This window comes from Corapipo altera, unplaced genomic scaffold (assembly GCF_003945725.1).
Source record: "Corapipo altera isolate COAL_440 unplaced genomic scaffold, ASM394572v1 48, whole genome shotgun sequence".
NCBI classification, from domain to species: domain Eukaryota; kingdom Metazoa; phylum Chordata; class Aves; order Passeriformes; family Pipridae; genus Corapipo; species Corapipo altera.
In genome coordinates, this window is record NW_020884931.1 from 3,715,510 (window position 1) to 3,736,367 (window position 20,858).

Genomic DNA, 20,858 nt, shown 5'->3' on the forward strand with positions numbered 1-20,858 from the left:
TTGCCCACAGACGCCCAGAAATTCTCCAGGGGATGTAAACCCACTGGGAGTGTGCTATAAGCTGTTAGCCCAGCTGCTGGGTTCTCCCACAGCTGTGGGTATATGTGGCAGCTCTTTGAGTACAGTCCAATTCAAGCTTAAAAAAATTAAAAATAAAAAAAAAAATCCAGCTCCAACTAGGCTCAGAAGCCTTGGGACAGGATGAAATTTAGGCTACAGATGTCACAGCCAAATCCTGTTATTGCCAGGAGCCCAGCCCTGCAATTCAAAGGTGCCCTGGTACAAACTGACTCCAAATGCAGCTCCCAGCCTCTGCTGAACTCAGAAATCACACATGGCAAAAAGGGCAAGCTCAAAGCATCTGCACCACTTTTGGGAGCTCAGCGTTGAGCTGGCTTACCCAGTTTTACCAGTTCCCAGGCAGAGCAGCAGAGCTCTTTGCTCAGACCAGCAGCAAAGCCCAAGGCTGCCCAGGGATAAAAAGAGCCTTGTGTTCTTCAAACCCAAGAAACTATTCCCCAACAGTGAGGCAGGAAAACACTCTGGCAAGGCTCTGCTGGAAGGTGCCTGCCAGGGACAGGGGAACAGCAGGGATTTTGGGCACCAATGTCCAACTCAACAGCTTTCTACTTTCACAGCCTGCAAGATACAGTGGACAAAGGATGTGAGTAGTATCGTAACAGCCAGGGAGAGGATAAGCTCAGAGTCAGGTTCTTTTATTAACATTCCTCTCTTTTCTTTTGACCCTCAAAAAGGTCCTTTTCTCTTCCTGAATTGACATCCTCAGAGTCTCCACTGCAACAACAGTGACAATGCAGAGGTGACCTGGTCAGCCCACAGAGGTTAAAACATGAGAAACAACTTTAAAACACATATTTGTGTCTTTTTTTTTGTGTGTGATCAGGTGGCTGGAAACCAGCAGCATCAACTCCCTAAATAACATGTGACATCTGATGCTACCCTGCTGATCTTGGCAACAACCCCTTCCCTCTCAGCTACAGAAAACATATATATAGAAAAACATATATATCTATATATATACATATATATGACTTTCATATTACTTTGCCTTTCCTAAACAGTCCGGTAAGGCATCGCATATTTGCTTTTCCCAAGCAGGAGACTGGCACAACCATGGCTAAGCAATGTCCCCCACTTGCTGTGCCACACTGAAAGTGTCAGCCTGTTGCTTTTCCTGCCTCACTTCAACGTGTGTGGCTCAGTTTTGGTTTTCATTGTGAAGTCCCCACATTCTGCAAACCAAATGCAGCTGGAATTGAAATCGAAAAGTAAAACCACCCATCAACGAAAATCAAAGCACTGCACTGCCTAAATTGAGTGGGATGTACAAAGCAGGGAGCTTAAACAGGGAAGGAAAAAATGGAAATTACATTAATAGCATGTTTTCATCTGTAATAATCTGAGAGCCTGGTAATGACACTGGAAGGTAAGCTACCCTCAGCCCAAGGAGAGGTAGCTGTTTATGAAACCATCTGGGCTGTCAGCAGCTCAAACACCACAAGAAGGAAAAGTGTAAAATGGGCAGGTAGAGCCAGGCTGTCAGCAGCCCTCTGGGCAGGGAGAGGATGATCTGTCCTCCACCTGGCAGAGGGGGAAGAGAAAAAAATCCAGAAATTGTCTGCATTATGGGGAAGAGTAGCAGTCTGTGGTTTATGGGTTTTGTTGGGGTTTTTTTCATTGTATGTAACTTATTTATTTAGGGAGAGGTTTATAAATCATTGCTTTCTCAAAAGCTGGCACCAAGGAATGACTCCAGGAGAGTATTTCTTTGCTTTTAAGGAAGCCTTGTACAAAAATGATCAGATCTATTTAATGGGCTGTTGAAACAGTGTAATGCCAGCCTCCTACGTTATCATGCTTCCTAATGATTTTACTAACAAAGAGCTGGAAGGAGATCGCCTTGGCATTCCTGGCCCCTGCCATTACCTGCTGCTCAGACATGAGCAGTATAGCTGAACAGCAACAGGTAGGATGATATTTAATGCCCACCTCTATATCTTGACATTATCTGGTTTGAAATAGAGTCCTCATGCCACTTACTGGCAGTGAAACTAATAGGATTCTGTAAAGATCAATCCATAAATGCACAGACGTTAAAATGAATGGTTTCCTTTCTGTTCCATTTATGGGAGGGCCCTTTTATGGATATCTATATGCTGGCATAAAAATTGAAGGAACAACTTTCTAAGTCTTCATTAAATTCAAGGGGACTTTTGTAGAGAAGATTGCTTCAAAAGAAACTATTTCCCACAGCAGTTCACTATTATCCACAAACCCAAAAGAGCTACACTTGCTTGTGAGAGCTGCCCCAGCCACACCATATTCCTGATGGGCACACAGGAGCCACTGGAGGAAAACCAAGGTCAGGATTAAGATGTTACAGCAAGCCCCCTGCCCAGTACAGGTTCTACTGAACAGAAATGATGTGCTACTGTTCACTCACATCCTAAATGCTGTCCAACACTGCTCTGCCCTGGCGGCACAGAGACTGCTGTCACTGGAAGGCTTCCAGAGTAGAGAAAAAAAATCATTAATAAAAACTGAGTGCTTCTGGGCAGGCCAAGGTGAATATTTATTGATAGTATATTTAATGAAAGTGAATGAAAAAAAAAAAGTATTTCTTCCTCACCCTACCCACTGTGTCAATGATGGGGGTGTGTTTGGGGGCTGGGTCTTTTTGCAGGAAGCACAAAAACTGCTTGACCTGTGTCATGCATCTGAAAACAACAGTTTATCAGAGCAGTCTGCAAACTGAGAGATTATTCAGATTTCTGCTTCCACAGTAATATTTCTTCCAAGACCACTTTCCTGAAAACCTCACAATAATTTCTGCCCCAGAAGCAAGGTGGGGATGCCGGGCAAACCCCTGCACTGCTCACTGAACCAGTTCTGCATCCCCTTCTCACCTCCAAGTGGTGCAGGCTCTGGGGTTAGCCTTAAGTCCTACTTTGTGGTCCCCAGCTCTGCTGCTGCAGGCAGGGATGCTGCCACATGGCTTCCCCTGGTATCCGCCCTCCTGACTCTGTACCACTCAAATGAAACAACTCTGATGGCTCCAAGGGTTGAAAATAGCAGGTAAGAGCCAGGTCAGGCATGTACAGTCCACAAAACCACATCTCCAGTCCCTCCTGATCCTCAGGGAACATAAGCTTCCCAGCTAATGGAGGAGGAGATGGTGACCCCATGAACTGGCTTCAACCACTGGTGGCCAGTAACACTGCCACCCCTTGGTTAGTCCACTGGAATTACCTCTGGAAAAACTCAAAAGGCAGAAAGCCACTAGCTCATCACCAGATCCTCTACCAGGAAAAATATTCCATGGGGCTTACAACTATCTTGAACATAAATTGGGATAAAAGGAAAAACGTACATCCAAGCCCTTTGTATCTCTGCAACAATCCGTCTTGTCTCTGTCAGCTTAACATCTGCAGAAAGATGTAGCTCTGCTGTAGGAGAAATAGCCTCTAAGTGCTCCCGGTCATGATAGATCCCAAGGCACACAGTAGAAGTTCACCACATCTTCCTGGCCAACAGCCAGGCTCACAGAAGTGAATTTTATCTTACCCTCTTTCACCTCCTCCTTCAGCCACAGAGGCTTTTGTTCATCTCTCCTTCCTCTTTCTTCATCTCTCCATTTCATTTCCAAGGGTGCGGGACTACAGCAGCACTGTTTTTTCTCCATACTCAACCTCAGAAAATGAATCATTCCTAAACCATCCAACCAGACACCTTGCCTCCAACACCGGGCAAGAAAATGCCCTGGTAGCTACACACAACTCCTCCAGGAGTGATTCTTTTCCCCAATTTTTTTGCCAGCAAGACACCCTCCTGAGTCACAAGACTTTATTTTTTTCCCCATCCCTTTTTCCTCCTCTTACAAAAGCTGTGGCTGAGGATGGCCACGCAGGTGTCGAATCCTCCTGCTGCCAGCCATCAAGTGCTTGATGCCACAGCAGCCTGGCAGCACTAAGGCCCACAAGTGAAATTCCCCCCTCTCCCTGCAGATAACTTTCCAGCATCCACCTTAATTTCTTCCAACTCAGGACCCATTCCAGTGAGATGCCCAAAACTGAGCAGCATACTCAAGGCAGGAGTACGCCCCTGAACTACCGAGCGGTGTTACAACTTCAGCAGCATTACTAACTCTTCACCTGCCCTTAAAATTTCTGCTTTTCCCCCCATCAAGAATTCTCCAATGATTTTAGCTGAATTTAGCTAATTTTTAGTTAATTTGGCTAAGATTTTGCTAAAGTTAGCTAAGCAGCTAATTTTACAAAGCGTCTCCCATTAAATCTTCCCATGTCTCGAAGTTCCTGTCTATAAAAAGAGACTCATTACCACCGATTTGTCTCTAAATGACAGAGACTTTAAATCACTGCCATACAACATCTGGTTTGCGGTCCATAGGGAGCCAGCAGGGTCAGTTCAGCTGGATAACTACCCTCTGGTGGAGATGTCACTGACTCAGCTCCAAACTTCTACCTCCCCAAAGCACAGGCCAGGGCTGAGGGACACCGTATGGGCAGCTCAGGGACCTAGAAACTGCTGAAATCAGTGGAAGGCTTAAGCCTTGAGGGCTCTCAGCCTTTCACCAGCAGGAAAGTGTTTAAAAATTCTAAAAAAAAGGAAACCCTGCTAAGGCAGGCAGCAAACAGGGAGGCTGCAACCTTTAGAGCTGCAAAGACATTTGAACAATAGTATCCCTGCTCAAACCTTCCCCGCATCTGTAGGCAGCAAGACTATAAATTGGCCTATGATTTAGCTCCATTTGGTGCCCTCTATTCAGTCCTGCACCTCGTCCCACGTGGCGGATACCAGCTTCCATCCTTATCTCCACTATCCATTAGCTGTTGTCAGCAAGTAGGGAGGAAGGCGGGGTGCCAGTACAGCTCTGCACGCATGGGAACCCTCTTTTCCTTCCCCATCAGCTCCCATTGCAGCACCTTATGCCATCTTTAGGACCATGCTGCTGCGCTGAGGGGCCTTGGTCAAGGTAGGTATTTCAACTCATAGGCCATCCATTTTTCAGTACACTATATTCTTCCCAATTTTTCCTTTTGTTTCCCCCTCTTTTTTTCTCTGCTCCCCTTTGGTTCACATTACATTCATCATTTATATCCACAGCACCAGCAAGCTGATTTACTGCCTCGATCAATGCAGCTCCAGCATGATCAACATGCTCAGCAAGCCCAACACACAACAGGGACCAACCTGTGGGAACCTGGCAGGACAAGAGGGAGGGACAGGGAACAAAATCATCCCACAAACCAAAAGCACCAACAGCACAACTTTCTCCATTCCTTCTCAGTGCAGCAAGTCTGCAAGAACAGGGCAGTATCAGGGCAGATGGACAGATGTCCTGCCGGGGCACCCCTCGAAGATGGGAGATTTGAGGCTGAGTGCTCTAGGAGCAGAGGAGACTTGGAAAAGAATGTTTTTTTTCCTTCTTAACCAGGCAGCGGAGAAACCCGCACTCCATCAGGATCGACTCAGAGCACTTCTCCTAAGCACCTAGTTTGCTCTCCCACTCCTAATGAACAGCGTGACAAGCTCAAAAATCAATGGAGGCTCGGTAAACCTTGAGCACAGCCTCCTGCCCAGCCAGGCGTCCCCACCACGCTGCTCTCTCTAACTGAAACCGACGGGAGCGATTAACCAACAGGTTCGTTAATGGCCACCCCGTCAGGACTCTCCTCAGCGAGACCCCGTGAGAGCAAGCCATGGAAACAAGTCGTTTGTGGAGGTGCCAGCCTTCTCCCCGGCAATACCGGCACAGAAAAGAGGGGCTGCCGAAGCCACTGCGGTGCCGCCGGGAACTGGCCTCAAAAAAGTCCCCAGCATTTCCCTGCAGACAAGGATGCTCGGCTCAGCACCTCTCTCACAGACACCTACAGGGGTTTCAAAGCCCCTGGCCCCATGAGCTAAATCCAAGTCTTTGTGGGCAGATGGACACTGCACATTTTTGGGCCAAATGGGAAATGCGGGGACACTTCCAAGACAAGCCACCTGCTTGTGATACCTGTGGTCGAGCACAGAAGCACACAAGAAAGTGAGAACACAGACTTGTGGGAAAGAGGGATGGGGCAGTCCAACAAGTGAAACAGGGTGCCAAGAATCTGCTTTTGGCTCTTTTCCCTAAAATACCTGGCAGGCTGATGACCCTCTCAGGCACCTGAGACTGCATACAAGGGACAAGGCTTTGTTGGGGAAACAGCTGCATCCCAGCGCCAGATAAGGAAACCCCGGAGCTGAGGCAACAGCACAGGCATGGTGGGGAACGAACACTCCCCAAACCCAACACCAACTGGGAGCAGCTCCCCTGAACACCCAGAAGAGGTTAGGATGGAACAGGGCTCTCTCATAATAAGCAGCTGCTGGCTTCAGCTCCAAAAGCTGCCCCATACCACCATCAGAGCACCCCCTGCCATCCCCCCATCTGCTGCCCCACCAAGTCTATATACACACATATATATATTACTCAGTTTGCTGCTTTTCCCATCTATTCCTGAAAAGAGGACAAGGAGAAGCAGCGTGCACAGCAGTGCTGCATCACGCATGTGCTGCCCTGAGCCCTCCAGCTCCTTTCCCTCGCAGTGCCCGTGCCCTATTCTCTTAACCTCTCTGCAAGAGGCTCATTTCCCATCTCATTTCATGGCTCCAAACTGTTCCTCTGTGCTTTGTTTGTTTAAAAAAATGTTGTTAAGATACAGCAAAAAAAACCAGAAAAGAAGCGGGCAAACAGGAGGGATTTAACTCTGCCTTTGCATCTCCTGGCTGGAGGGGCTTCACAGGCTCCTCATTGCAGCGTTGGTGATTTAATCATCGATGCAATGCTATTGCAAACAGCAGCAGACAGCAGAACCGGCAGGAGTAATGCTCTCTCCAACAGCGTGAATATTAAGGGCATTTAACAGCCCTTGTAATCACACTGTGGCTCCTTGCAAGAACACAGCCAGGCAGCACGAGGGAAGGCACTGAACCATGCTGCTGGGTTATCAAACTCCACCGTGCTCCTTACGGCACTGAAATCAGCCCTGCTTACAGCAAAGCAAGCACTGGCTTCCCCGTACTTTCTCTCAAAACCAAATCCCATGCGGCAAAAGCTTTTAAGCACGTGCTGGGATAAACTCAGCGGCTTGAAAGTCTCCTTCAATGAAAGCCAGCTTCTTGTGGAATTTGGGTCTCTCTAACATGGAACAAACATTAAGAGCTTGAGCAAATCGATCTGCTGTACCTGTTTGATGCACTGGGAAAGGATTACAGGGGGAGGAAAAGAAATCCTGAGCATGGCATGAGTTTAGGTGTGCCTCAGGACTAGAGATATATCATACTTTTCAGGTCAAGCATTAGTTCATTCTCAAAGAAGAAATGTCCCCAGCTTCTACACTTTGAAAGTTTTAACTCTTTTATTGGATTAATATAATTCTGAAGAGTTCTCTGAGATTTTGACACAGAAACAGCCATTTATCTATTGCATCCTACTGTGATGAAACACCTGTGAAACACAGCCAGTCCTGGCCTATGGACCTGAAACACAGCTTCTGGAAATAAGGAAAAAAAGCGGGAATTCATCTGCTTTATCTTTCAGATACAGCAATGGCTGCTGGTTCTGCAAGAAGATGTGGAGAACATCTTGAGACCCAAGCCTGCATTCAGAGAAATGTTGGTTTGCCCAAAGCCACATACACAGCTGGTGCCAATGCCCAAACTGATGTCAATACCAGGAGATCTGCATCAAAACTTAACTGATTCCAGTTGGTATTTACGTATGGAAACACAAAACTGTTTGGCTGTTTCAGCTGGACTAACACCCACGATGCCAAGAGCTCCCAGCCCCCGAGTTATCTTGGTGCAGCCTGTGCACCAGAGGGAAGGGAATTAGCTACCTGGCCTTTCATTCACACCTTTAATTAGTCAGCTTATATTGATATAAAATTAATTGAAGCAGAATAAGCTTTTATCCTAAATACAGGTGCACATATGCAGGAATCACGAGATTAAAAGGTGCAAATCACACTTTATTTAATTAGTTAAAATCCCCATGCTGGACCTGCCTCTGCTGCTGCACCTACAGCGAGGGCCTTTCTACCAGGTCTGCCCCAGTGCTGCGACTGCCATCTCAGCACCACACTCTGGTTAAACAGAAAATGTGCAAGGGTTTGGCTACACTGCAGAGATGTTCTTCACTGCCGGGTAGTGTTTCATTTACAGGGTCAGGATTTGGCAGTGGGAGCCAATCTCCCAAGGGTGCAATAACTCACGAAGAGCAAAGAAAGCCTGTTTTACAGAACACCGCCTGTGCCTGCTGGGGAAGGTTGACCGTCCTTCACCTCCCAACTGCTGCTGCCCTCAAGTGCCAACGCGTTTTCCTCCTGCTCCCCGCACACAAGCGAAGTTTCTGCCTGCAAAGTTCAAATTGGAACTGACTTTCCTTTGCCGACATTGCCTTCAGAAGGGAAGGTGTCCTCCCCTTCCTGAGTCCTGCCATGCCTCAGGTGAAGAACAACATCTGAATGACCTTACCTGGCATTCAAATGACTGCTGGAGCTCACCTGGCAAGGTAGATTGTGTTTGTATTTTATGTTTCATTTTGGAAATGAAACTGTGCTTCCTCAGTGTGCAGGTATATTCAGGAGGTCCCTGCTGAGAAGACACATCCACACCTATGCACAGTAATAAAGGCCATGTCACCAGGCATCATAACACTTTTCTCATCATCTGATTCCCTTTTTTGCCACTTGCAAGTCTAACTTCATATTTCAGATTACTTCACCTGGTGACCTCTGTTTTGAGGTGCTATTCCTTCTCCAAGATGTGGGGCTGGGACTTCAGATTGGGCAGATGACCGTCTCTCTAATGGGCTCAGATAGTTCACTTTCCCCCTGAGAATGCCACCAAACCAGGCAAAGTGAGAAGCCTTTTCAAAGCCTAATTTTGCACGAATGCCTGACACTTCCTAAGACCACAGCAGCTGAAGTCTCAGCAGATTTCAGGCTCTTTGCAGGCTTGATCTTCTCACCTGACCAAACCCTTCACACATAACCTATGCAAGGAGGACATATTTCATTATTTATTCAGAGCTCTGTAAATATAATTACTACTGCTTGTGAAACCCTTAGCTGCATGAGAACAGAAAAGTCTGCATAGAAGTATGCATTGTGTTTCATCTATGGGCTCCAGGGTCTGCAGGAAGCAGAAAGGAAACAGTCACTTGAAAAGAGAGCAGAAGCTGTCCAGCATGCTGGGTGGGTGCTCTTGTACATCATTGCAACAGGGAAGATTCTATCTTCAACCATTTCCAATGGCTAAATTTAAATGGTGATGGGCATACAACAGCATGCTCCACTTTAAAATCTCAGTCCTGGTTTTCCAGAACAATATTTTTTGTGGGAAGTTAATTATACGGTAAAAAGATGTCAAAACTTAAGAAAAAAAACAAAGGCAAATTGATATTCTTGATATTTTTGCTTCCTAAAACTGCAACTTCACAGCAGTGAACCACCACTAACAGCTTCCCCAGATGTGTGCCATCCCTCTGCCGCAGCAAGCTGTCCGTAGAATCATAGAATCAACCAGCTTGGAAAATACCTCCGAGATCACCAAGTCCAACCCTTCATCCAACACCATCCCTCTGTCCATCTATCCAACTCTCCCTCACTCCATGTCATGGCAGTGGGGCAGGGAGACCTGGTGCTGGCTGGCCCAGCAAATACTTATTGTCTCCTTCACCCCAAAATCAGCTCCTCTCATGCCACACCCAGCAGACAGAGCTGCTGGTGCACTGCTGTGCTGAGGGCCCATCCCCAAGGGCTGCACGATGGTTGCTCTTTTTTCTCTGAAGGTACCCAAAGTAGAGATCTTCCTTCAGGATGGGAAGGCAGAAGAGGAGGGTTCTTCACAAATCATTCCACAGTACCACCAGGAGCAAACCATATGCAGCCTACACGCCGTACGAGGTTTAATGCTGAGCGTTATATGGATATTCATCCATTTGGATCCCAGTCACAGCAGCAGATGGCTGGTTAACGCATGTTTGAGTCTGTCTCTCTCTAGATTACACTGCATTATAGCGCCAGGAAAATGCAACGGGCATTATAAACACCACGACTCTTCCCTGCTCCTTCTCCATCCAGCTCCACTCTTGTCAAAGGCAGGATCATGCTATATAACAACCTCCCTCCCAGCTTGGCTCCCACACCAGCTCCAGCAGCCTCCCTGTGTCTTCCTGCTGTCTGCCCTGCTGGAAAACCACCTGCCTTCCCCAACAAGACCCTGAGTTTTGCATTTCGTCTGGGTGAGGTCAAAGTGCAAAGGGGCTGCATACCAAACATCCCCGAAGGCAGATCCCAAAGGATATTATTCCATCCTGAAGGACCTTGAATCAACCCACTGGGTAAAGCAGATTACCTTGACCCACATGAAGAAACCAGTTTTAAATAAAAATATTTTAAAAATTAAATTAAAAAGTATTAAAAATATAAAAAAAAAAAAAATCAGTGTTTAATAAGAAGAACTGAGCCAACCATTGAAAATTAGTCTGCTCACACCTGTGACTCCTCCCTCCCATCTTTTCTCCATCTCACCTAACAACAAGCAACTAAAAATTCAATGCAGAAGAAAGAAGAGATGTGCACGAACTCCCCCAGCCTGGGGGGGCTGCAACCAAGGCCTGCGCCGCTGAACATATTCATGTCTTATTTGTGCGCCGTGTGTCTCCATAATGTGTTATGAGGTGTGTTTGTAACCGGCGGATGCCGACAGTGGTCCTTGAGGAGGAAATGGTGTGTGTCTAAATGCAGGCAAAGCTATTTGGAAAGCCAGGACAAAGCAGCCTTGCTTTCCTGGCTTGGGCCAAATTACATCCCTTGGACTTATTCCTTCAGTGGCTTCAAAAGAAAAAGAATCATCCGTCTCAATTTTCTTGGCTCTGTGAATAATGTTTGGAGAATAGAAGGTGATTTCATAGCTCGTTTGTTTTTGCACTGCGTGAACCCTGCTCTCCTCGCATCACTTTCCAATCAGGTTTATGACTGGCGTTTCCACTAGAAAACCGAAGAGGGAAAGCTACTAGTCATACTTGAGATGGAGGAGAAAAATAAAATTTAAAAAAGTACTAAAAAAAAAAAAAGGGAAGAAGAATCTCTCTTTCCCTTGTCTTTCAGCCTCATCTGAAAAATGAACCTGTTTTGCTTCTGAATCAATTCTCTTTTGGCACTGCACTTCCCGCAGTACTTTCTGAGACGAGATGCAATCATTAGCTCACTTGCTACTCCAAATAATATAACAAAGCTGGAGCTTGAGATGTTTTGCAGTAAATCATCACTAATTTCTGTCTGTGTGTGGTAAGGTAGGGTTTGGCGGGGGACACAAGCCCCACCCTATCCCCCCAGTGCCACCACCAATGCATCTGCACACCTGCTAGCTGGGGACAGTCCCCCTTCCAGCATGTAATCTCCTCCCCCCATGGAGGAGTGGCACTGGCACATTGTCCCTTCCCAAACAAACGACCACCACACCTCTCACTCCCTCAGGGCTGCAGTAAGGGTTAACTACAGATCATACGAGGCTTTCAAACAGTGGGACCGAAGGCAAACTATTGGTATTACTAATGCTGCCTCCATAAACAAAGGGGTGAACTCCTGCTGAACCTGTCACCACTGATCATTTTCTGAAGGCACGTGTTAACAATAAAAAATCATCCTCCTCCTTCCAGCACCCCTCTGCCACTGGCACCCAGAGCCCCGGCCCTCCCCCCAGGACACCCAGTGCCCATCCCACCAGTGGGAGGCTTCCCAGGTACCCTATAGACTAATCCAGCCTGACCTAGGGCTGCCCTTCCCAACACAGCAGCAGTTACACGGGAAAAACCTTTATCTAGGCAGCCCCCCTTTCCTGGCTCCTTTGGAAATGCATATGAAGAGTGGAGCAATACTGATTTAAAGGAGCAGAAGACAGGGCTTGAGATCTCTTCCCTGTCTTACTCCTCCCATAAAGCTGACCCCTGCTGAGATTTTGGAACCAAAAAGGCGAAAGAGGATGGGAAATCAATTTAATTGCGGCTTAGTAAGCAACTGCACTAAGTGTCGCTGGCAAAATCTGAGCATTTCACTGTGAGAGAAAGGGGGAGAAATGGCTTTTTCATTGCACAGGAAAGTGGATAGAGAGCAAACTCCCCCCCATCATCTGCTTCTCACCCCTTCCTTCTTTAAGCAGGAGGAAAACAGCAAGAAACACACAGCTAATGCCAGCAATCTCCTGCTCGCGCTACTCCAATTAATAGTCAATCCGCTGCACCCTTTGTCGTTAGGCTACACGTAATTACTCCTCCATGCAAACATCTTCCTTAAACAGATCCCACTTCTGCTTTCTCCACAGATACATTTCCCATTGGTTTTATTGCACCAAATGCTGGGCTGCCCTCATAGATGAGACTTTCCCAGACGAAGTACGTTGCTTTTGTGTTTCCACAACCTCTCCCAAGCTCACTCTTCCCGCTGGCAAGGAGACTAGAGCAGAGACAAAAATGCCCAAAGCGCCAAACCAGCTTCCCAAGAGCTGTGTGTGCAGAGCACAACACATCCACGGACCCAAGAAAGACAACACCCCCATATTCAGCTTCCCAGGGATTTGTCAGCCTGGGACAATAATACTGCACCTGCACTTATACAGGATTATAAAGCGGTGTCATTTGCAAGGCTGCCTCTCCCAGCACTGCCCTTCCAGTGCCGGAGCTCGCCCAGCTCACACCTGCGGAACCACTGCAGCTAGGCAGAGCATGCCCTGTGTGCTCTGACCCAGTCTCTACGCCTACAACCAACCTTTCAGCTTCAGGAGGGACAGAAAAATTCTAGTCACAGCACCATAAATGTTCCTTGGACCTGCCTTCCCCAGGCACAGCATTCCCATTTATAGCTCTCACCCTGCAGCCATCCCATGTGCCGAGTGCCCTGCCCGTGGGAAGGCAGAGGTCACATTGCAGAGCCAGGGACAAGGGATGTCTCAGCAGAGCAAGAAGCAAACCCAGACAAGGCAGGCCCTGGGCCATGAGCCCATCAAAATAAATCAGGATGATGTTTTCTTATCAAGGAAAGGAAGAGCGAGGAGAAAACAGACAGGTTTTTTGAGTAAATAATCCACCTCTGTGTGTATCTGAGGTGGCGCAAGGATAAATTAAGAAAAAACATCTTCCCTGATAGTCATGTTTCTCAAGCGTGGACATGTTTCACAATATACGTGCTGTACCTGCGAAGCCTCGGCATCCAGACACAGAGTTGGAGACCTCCCTGCTCAAAAATCACGAGTTGCTTTTGTCAAGCTCAGCCCTAAAGCTCACCAAGGGCTCTGGGCCATGAGCCAGAGCTGCGTCCTCCTAAAAACCAAAGGGCAAGGGTTTGAGCCCTTCCCTGTTACCTACAAGAGGAAGACATCACACAGTGTCAGACCAGCTGCTGAGGGATGCTGCAGCCCAGAGTGATTCCACATGCAAGGTGCTCCACAGGGACCCTGATAGGAAAAACAGATTACAAGAGAGACTATGACACTCTTGAACCCAGCTCAGCCTGGGAGCATCACCACCTCCAACAACCCTTCAGAGTGAAGCATCAGGACTTTTTCAACTCATTTTATCCTTCTAGAGCACAATAAGAAGTATTTTTCTTCTTCTGGTGCTCAACACCTCTTGACAACAAAACACATACCACCTGCACAGAAATTTATTTATATTCTTACCAGCAAAGAAGCAGAATTCTCGCCTCATATCCCTCCTTCTCTGATACTTTTTTTAAAAGCATCAAGCTAGGACAGGCACCTGTATATCCTGATGCTCACTGTTTTGCAAAGCAAACAAGTCTTGTTCAATCAATATTTATGCCCCCATCAGTCACAGCTACAACACGGAGCTCTGCCAGAATGTAACAGGGGCAAAATTCATTCATTGCAATTACCAGTGAAAAATTAAGAGGTTTTCCATTGACTGGTTATTGTTTCACAGGTTTCTCAGAGAGTGCCTTGATGCGCAGTGGGTAGGTTAATTAAACGAGATGCACAAGGCAGGCTGCTCACCATTTGTCCGCAGCCGGTTTAGTCACCGAGGCGACTGGATGCTGAATTTGGCAAGACTTTCTCCCCCCAGTCTCGCTCCACAAGGGCACAGGTATTTGCACAAGGAGGTTTGCCATGCTGGAAAACCTCTCTCTCAATCCCACCAGAAGGAAACAAAGTGCTTGAGAAATGGTACTCATTGATGCACCAGACCTGTCCTGTCTGGCCCCACAAATGAGGATAGCTTGGGCATGGTTTTCTGTTTCATCCATCACTAAATACACAAGCAGGAGAGAGGAACTGGATTCCACCCCACCTCCTGCATCACCAAAGCTTTGCACATCCTAGAAAGCCTCAGTTTGCTCTTAGAGATTTCAGGGTGGGATTTCAGCAGCAAAGCATGACAGAAGTTTCCCCTTCTCTCACATCCTGGACCTATCCATGCACCCAGCCAAGTCCCAAGTCCCAAGTCCCAGTCAACACAAGCTTCCCAGGTACTTAACACTGCCTTTTCTTTCTTGTTCCCAACAGCTTTGCCACTTCAATTCCTTAATCGTCAAGATCTGAATTTCTGCAGGATACACAGTTATTTTAATCTGTTAAGTGGCTCTGCTGCTATAAAACTGACAGGAATTTAATATCTAGAGACTGTCAACTGAATTCCAGGTGCTGAGGCTTTCTAGACGGTGACAATGCAGAAGGAAATGCAGGCTGGTGCAAGACACACAAGCACAAAGCTGGCAAGGGTTCCTTTGCATTGAGGTCTGACCCTGCAGGGTGCTGAGCACCCCAGAGCACTTGGAGTAGGCAGCAAGGGTGCTGAGCCTCTCATCATCTCCCAGGAGCCATCCCCCAGCTGCACTTGAGCACAATCAGAAAGGAGCTGCTGCATTGCAAACACTACTACAAGTCAAGCATAACAGGTCACTTTTTTTAATAAAGGAAACTTTTCCTCCGTAGCTTTTCTCTTGCAATCAAGCCCGTGACAGACTCACTTTCCCTCCAGAGGCTGTCAGCTGTGCTTTAGCTATCCATCAGAGGGAGCAAACTAGCATGCAGGAGGGAATGAAGAAAAATAAAAACCCCAAACCCAACAAAAACTATCTGCCTGGCCCCCCTGCACACACTGGTGGCCCTGAGCAAGAGAGCCCAGTTCCCTGCCAACCCCTCCCTGCTGCAGGGCTCTGCTACACAGTCAACATCCCACTGTGGTCTGATACAGATTCACGAGCTGGAGGAGATGAGATGACCAAGGGGTTGTCAGCCACCTACTCCTCTCCTGCTCCCTTATTAGCATCCCCCGGGGGCCACACAGCCACAGCCTGGCACAGGGCACAGGAGCAGCACACTAGCAAAACATCGCTGCAGAGCCAGCTACACGTACTCCTCACGATTAATTTGGGATTTCGCTTGTAATTAATCCCTCGTATCAGTTCCCTTCATTATTCCTTAATGTAATTAAGTTATTAGCCTGCATGTTCCCTCACACCCCCCCACCCCTCCCAAAGCAGAGCAGTGGGACTTACCAGAGGGAGGCAGGGGAGATGCCAGGCAGTAGCCTGGATTACCAGAGCACATGCCAAGCCACACCACCCCCTCCCTGTGTGACTTCAGGGGGGTCACTGGCTGCCTGATTTTCCAAGAGGGTTGAACGATTCCAGTTCCTCTGGAGTCAATAAGACCCACAAGGATACAAAGTTCAATTAGCCTCTCTGGGTCCTGGTTTATCCAGCCGGAAAACTGCTGGGACAAGGAGACAGGCTGGAACTAATTAAAGCTTGAAAAGTATTTCGAAATCCTCCGCCAAAAGGCAGGGAAGGCAGAAGGCATCAACAAGTCCCAGCTGATCCATGACCCCAACCAGCCTCATGTCCTTACACTCTCATTCATCAGACTCTGCTTCCCTGCAGGCTGAGTCCATGGCTGCTAACCAGGCACCCGGCCGGGCCATGCGGGTAATGGTCCCTTGGCAGAGGCAGGCACACTCCTATGGCTCCTCTTCCCAGCCAAGTCACAGGACTTTATAAAGGGCAAGAGTTACAGCAGTAATAGGGCTTGATCTGCCCTTTGGAAAAGCAAAAAAACCCCCAACAATCCCCAAACCTCAAGCGACAGCAGTAAAAACAGCACTGGAGGGACTGGGGAAGTTGACCCAGGAACAATTTCATGGTCCCAAACACTGCGAGTGATTCTCTTCCGTATCCTACCAGTCCTGCAAGGTTACTACACTCCACAGACATGAGGGAGTCCCACACCCTAAAATCCAGCCTCAACCTGCTCCCACCACTCTGGCACATACCACCAGCAGCTGCAGGCAGCAGGAAGAAGGAGGAGGGAAAGGAAGTGACAGGAATTGAGGGGAGCAAGGGCTGCCAAAAAGGGGAGCCCTCTAAGCCTGCCTGCCACCAGGCAGCAGCAAGAGATCCACAGGGATGGATTACAGGGGAATACAGAAAAAAAAAAAACCACCAAACCACAACTGGGGAGGTGAAGCCAAGTTAATTACAATAGAGGGCTGTGCCTACCTCTTCAGGCACAAGCAGCTTGGGAAAGCTCCCAAAGCACTGTTAGACCTGCCCCAAATGCCTGCCTCCACTGCGACCACGAAATGACAAGCCAGCAGTGTGCTTCTGATGCAGTAAGGACTCAAAAACTGCATCAGACCCTCACACCAAGGTCCTGGTCCTTGGAGACTCTGCCTACCCCAACATTGGGTTCTCCAGCTATAAGAAAAGCATCACAAGCCTTCCTTTGGGAATCTGAGGCCTAGATCTTGCACAGGATTTGGGATAAAGGAAGAGGGGGAAAAGAACCACAAATAACAGTGATGGATGGGCACCCACACAGCCAAGGGCAGCAGCTCTTCTGTTGGCCCTTGGCAAGCCACCAACATGCCACAGCCAGCCAGGAGCTTGGGCACTCCGGCCTCCCAGCACTGGATGTGTGCCATGAGCCCTGCCAGGAGACAGGCATGGGCAGGAGGCAGCATTACCAGTTGGAGCCTAAGTAAGAAAGGTCTAAAGGTTAAACCTACATGAGGCATGATATATAGTGTGCATATGTTCACAGAAATACAGCTCAACTGAGAGAGAAGGCAGTGGGGGGGGGGGGGGGGGAACACGCTGGAAAACGCTGCCAGGGAAGTTTATGGGGATTTGCTCTGTGGCAATGTTTGCACTGCTGTTAGCAACTTCCACTTCCTCTTGTTTCTCTACAAATTTGGGAGGACAACTCTTAACTGCTCAAGTTTTCATCTGTGGCAGCCAGTCCCGCTGGCCAGGGCAATGGGACACACCACCAGGCTCCTCTCTGGACTGCAGCATCCCTGTCTCTCCTACCCAAGTCAGCTCTGGAGCCTTTCAGAGGTGTTAACTGGAGTGACACCACATCTCCATGCTCATAAGCAACTTACAAGTCATACTGCTCAAAAGCAGTTTCCAAAGCCAAAAAATGCAATGCATTAAAAAACAAAAAAGAATCTGCACTCTATGGATCTCAAGGGGATGCGAGTTTTGATGGAAAATTCAGAAGAAATGAAGGAGAGGCAATTTAATCAGTCAAATTGCTGGAGTTACGGCAACTTGGCAGTTGGAGCTTCGAAACTCAGGGCCTGATCCTGTCTGATGGGAGAAGTTCACCTACTGCAGGAGCCAAGACCAGCCCCTAAAAGCATAAGCAACCTGCACCCTGAGGTGGGGGGAGCTTTGAGTGGGAGCAGAGTCAAATGGGCTTCAAAATGGCAGCAATTCAGCTGCAGCTGGTACTAACCAAGAAGCAAGGTTCATTTCAAGGAGAATATAGGAGCCCCCCATCATACAGGGGAGGTCTTGATGCCAAAGCCTAGTTACAGTTAAGAAAGCACTTGTCCTCTAGCTCTGCTTTCAGTGACTTATTGCCTTTCCCCCGCTTAAATAAATAAATAAATTTATATATTATTATTTATTTTTGGGGCCTGAAATTGCATAGATTCATTCCCCTCTGCTAGGATTGAAAGATTTCCGAAAGGCTGAAAAAAACCCTCTTCAATCATTTTTATTTAAAAAACATGGAAAACCAATAATTCCTCAGGATGAAAAATCAAAGTAAGCTTTATGAGTTCTGACTTTTTTTTTTCCAATCAGGTCGTTAATTCAGTTGCAGAGGTGACAGACACATACAGGAGACTCTACAAAGATGTGGCGAACATTTATAGCTGCCACAAGTCACGGGCTGAACGCTGTTGGGTGTCACTGGTGCAAAAAGGGGGCTGAGGGCTCGCACTCTTCCTCTGCCACAGTAACCCTAATCTCAAGAGTATTTTCAGGATCTGGGCTCTAACTCAGATTAACTAATTCAAGATTTACACAGTACAACTAAGAGCAGCATTTAATCCTTGTCCTTTGGAAAGTTAACCCTCGGCTAAGCCCCAGCAGCTCTCAGCCGTTGGGAGAGGACAAGAGACCTCGTTCAGCCGAAGCTGCTCGCAGGTCCCCTGCTTTTCGCAGCGTTTGGGCAGCGAAACTCCTCTGATGCACTCGCTGTGTCGAGCGAGATGCTCTTCGCATCTCTCCCGTGCTGTCACTCCTGTGCACTCCGGGGACTCAAACATGACAGAGAAAGGCGCGATTGCAAACGCACCCTCTTTCCACCCAGGCTGGGACTCACAGGGCAGCATCCTGCCCGTGTCTAGTCTTCCATCACAACCAGCCACGAAAAGCCGCAGCGGTTTAACCGGACTCGGCCAGCCCGTGTACCCCAACCACGGACCACCTGAGTGCTCGCCGTCTGCTCCCCTCTCGTTTCAGCCCGGGGACAGGATCGAGCCCTTCGTCTTTGGGGCAGAGCTCGGAAACACGGCATGACCCACAGGGTAGAGGAGTCGCCGGTTTCCCACCCGTGAACAAACCACGCGTTTCGTTTTCTTGGGGCGCGCCGGTGTCCCCCGTCCCCAGGGTCCGGAGCGAGGGATGCTCGAAGTTGGCGGCGGGGCAGAGGGTCGGCACCGCCGGCGGCACCCGCGGCCGGGGGAGCCCCGACAGCCCCCGGTTGAGCGGGGCGGGAGGGCGGCTGGGGCTGCCGCTATCCGAGACCGTGGGCAGGAGGGGGGGGGGGCACGACCAGGAGGGTATGGAAAGGTCCAGACCGCCCCCCCACGCCGCACAGGCACAGAGCCGGCACCAAACTTTAAGGGGAGCGCGATGGGATCCCGAAAACCGCTGGGAACTTCTTCCCCGGGCAGCGGCGGCGTCGCGCCCAAGTCCCGCCGGAGCAGCCCCGGCCCCGCCGCCCCTTCCTTTCTTACCTCCGGCGTGTGTCCCTCGGGCTCCGCCGCCTCCAACTTCCTCCGCGCCCCGAAGAAGAAGAGGAGGAGGGCGGCGAGCCAGAGCACCCCCATCAGAGACAGCGCCAGCCGCCGCGTCGGCCGCCTCATCCTCGGAGGAGGGAAAAGTCCGGCGGGGGGACAGGGAGGAGGCAAGGGGGAGCCGCGGGCGCCTCCGAGGGCAGCGGGAGCGGGGCTAGTCGGGGAGGAGGGTCTCGCCCGCCCGCCTCGAAGCCGACGATGCGAGTCCCGGGCTGTGCATGCTCTGCAGGGGAGGGGAGGGGAGGAGGAACAGGAGGAGGAGGCGCCGGGAGGAGGGGGGCTGGAGCCAGAGCCGCTCGCCGGGGAAAGGTGCGGCACGCAGACCGGCGGGCTGGTACCCCGGGGGAGCCGCGGGGCAGCCGCTGCCCTGTCCGCTCCCTGTCCGGGAGGCAGCTCCCGGGGAGGAGACACGGAGCCGCGGGGGGGAAGATATGGAGGGGGGGATGTGTGTGTATAATCGGGGACGCCCATCTCTCTCCCGCGCACGGTGAGTGGGTCCGAGCCACTTCCACGCGAAAGGATGCGCGGGGCTGGGCTGCGCCGCTGCAAAGTTGGCCCAGGTCGGTCCGGGTCCCCGTCCCGGTCGTCGCCCGGCTCCGGGGCGAGGGGAGGCCACCCTCTGTGTGTTGTTCAACAACACACAGAGGAGGCACAGACATGATGGGAAGATTAATTTAACCAATTGAATCAGCAGGGGGATTTCAGGTAGGTGGAATTTAATTACTGGATTTGGAAGAGACGATGTGAGTCTCCGGAGCTGTCAAGAACACTTAAAAAATAAAATCATAATCATCAGCTATTGGTATGCCAGCAGCAGCTTGGCGCCAGGCCGTGGTCTCCTTCAGGAATGGCCCTCAGCTGTCATCCTTGTCCCATGGGATGTTCCTTGCTGGCTCCATACACAGCCCCAGCACAGCAGGCCTGTCCACACAGGGCAGCCAAAGTGGGAATTACAGACCTTGCTAAGGGGAAAAAAACTCCACCACCACAACAGACTAGGACTTCAGAAACGAGCTGCCTCATGCAGCTATCCCCGCTCACCTGACACTGCTCTTTGGATCTTACCACTGACAAGTATTGCACAAGCTGAGCAAAGCCTTGCAGAAGACATTAGAGAATAAATTAAGTATTGGAGCAGATGTGAGCCATTCATGTTAGTACAAAAACTATAGAACAAACTCCATAAAAACAGGAAACCATGCATAAAGTAACATATGGAATGAAATGGAGATAAGATGTCAAATGCTGGAAAGTCCGATGCACATGTTGTAAACAACCTCTCCTATGCATTTCCCACACACTCCTCCTGGTTTTATTATTTCCTGCAGTTGTTTTCTGTCACTTGCTAATTTATCATTTGTGATCTTCATTCTCTGTCCTCCTCTGATTTATTTCCAGAGCTCCATAAGCCCTTCTCCCCTAACATAATCCATGCCTCTCAGGCCCAACATTCACA

General features: G+C 49.1%; 1 protein-coding gene across 1 annotated transcript in view; it reads right to left on the minus strand.

Annotated features, from left to right (window-relative positions):
* Positions 1–19,525, minus strand: part of GALNT14 (polypeptide N-acetylgalactosaminyltransferase 14) — a 100,424-nt gene extending 80,899 nt beyond the window's left edge. Inside the window, exon 1 of the mRNA XM_027659337.1 lies at positions 19,343–19,525. Within this exon, the coding sequence (XP_027515138.1) occupies positions 19,343–19,471 (129 nt within the window). The 5' untranslated portion in view covers positions 19,472–19,525. The remainder of the gene's footprint in view (positions 1–19,342) is intronic.
* Between the last annotated feature and the right edge of the window lie 1,333 nt (positions 19,526–20,858).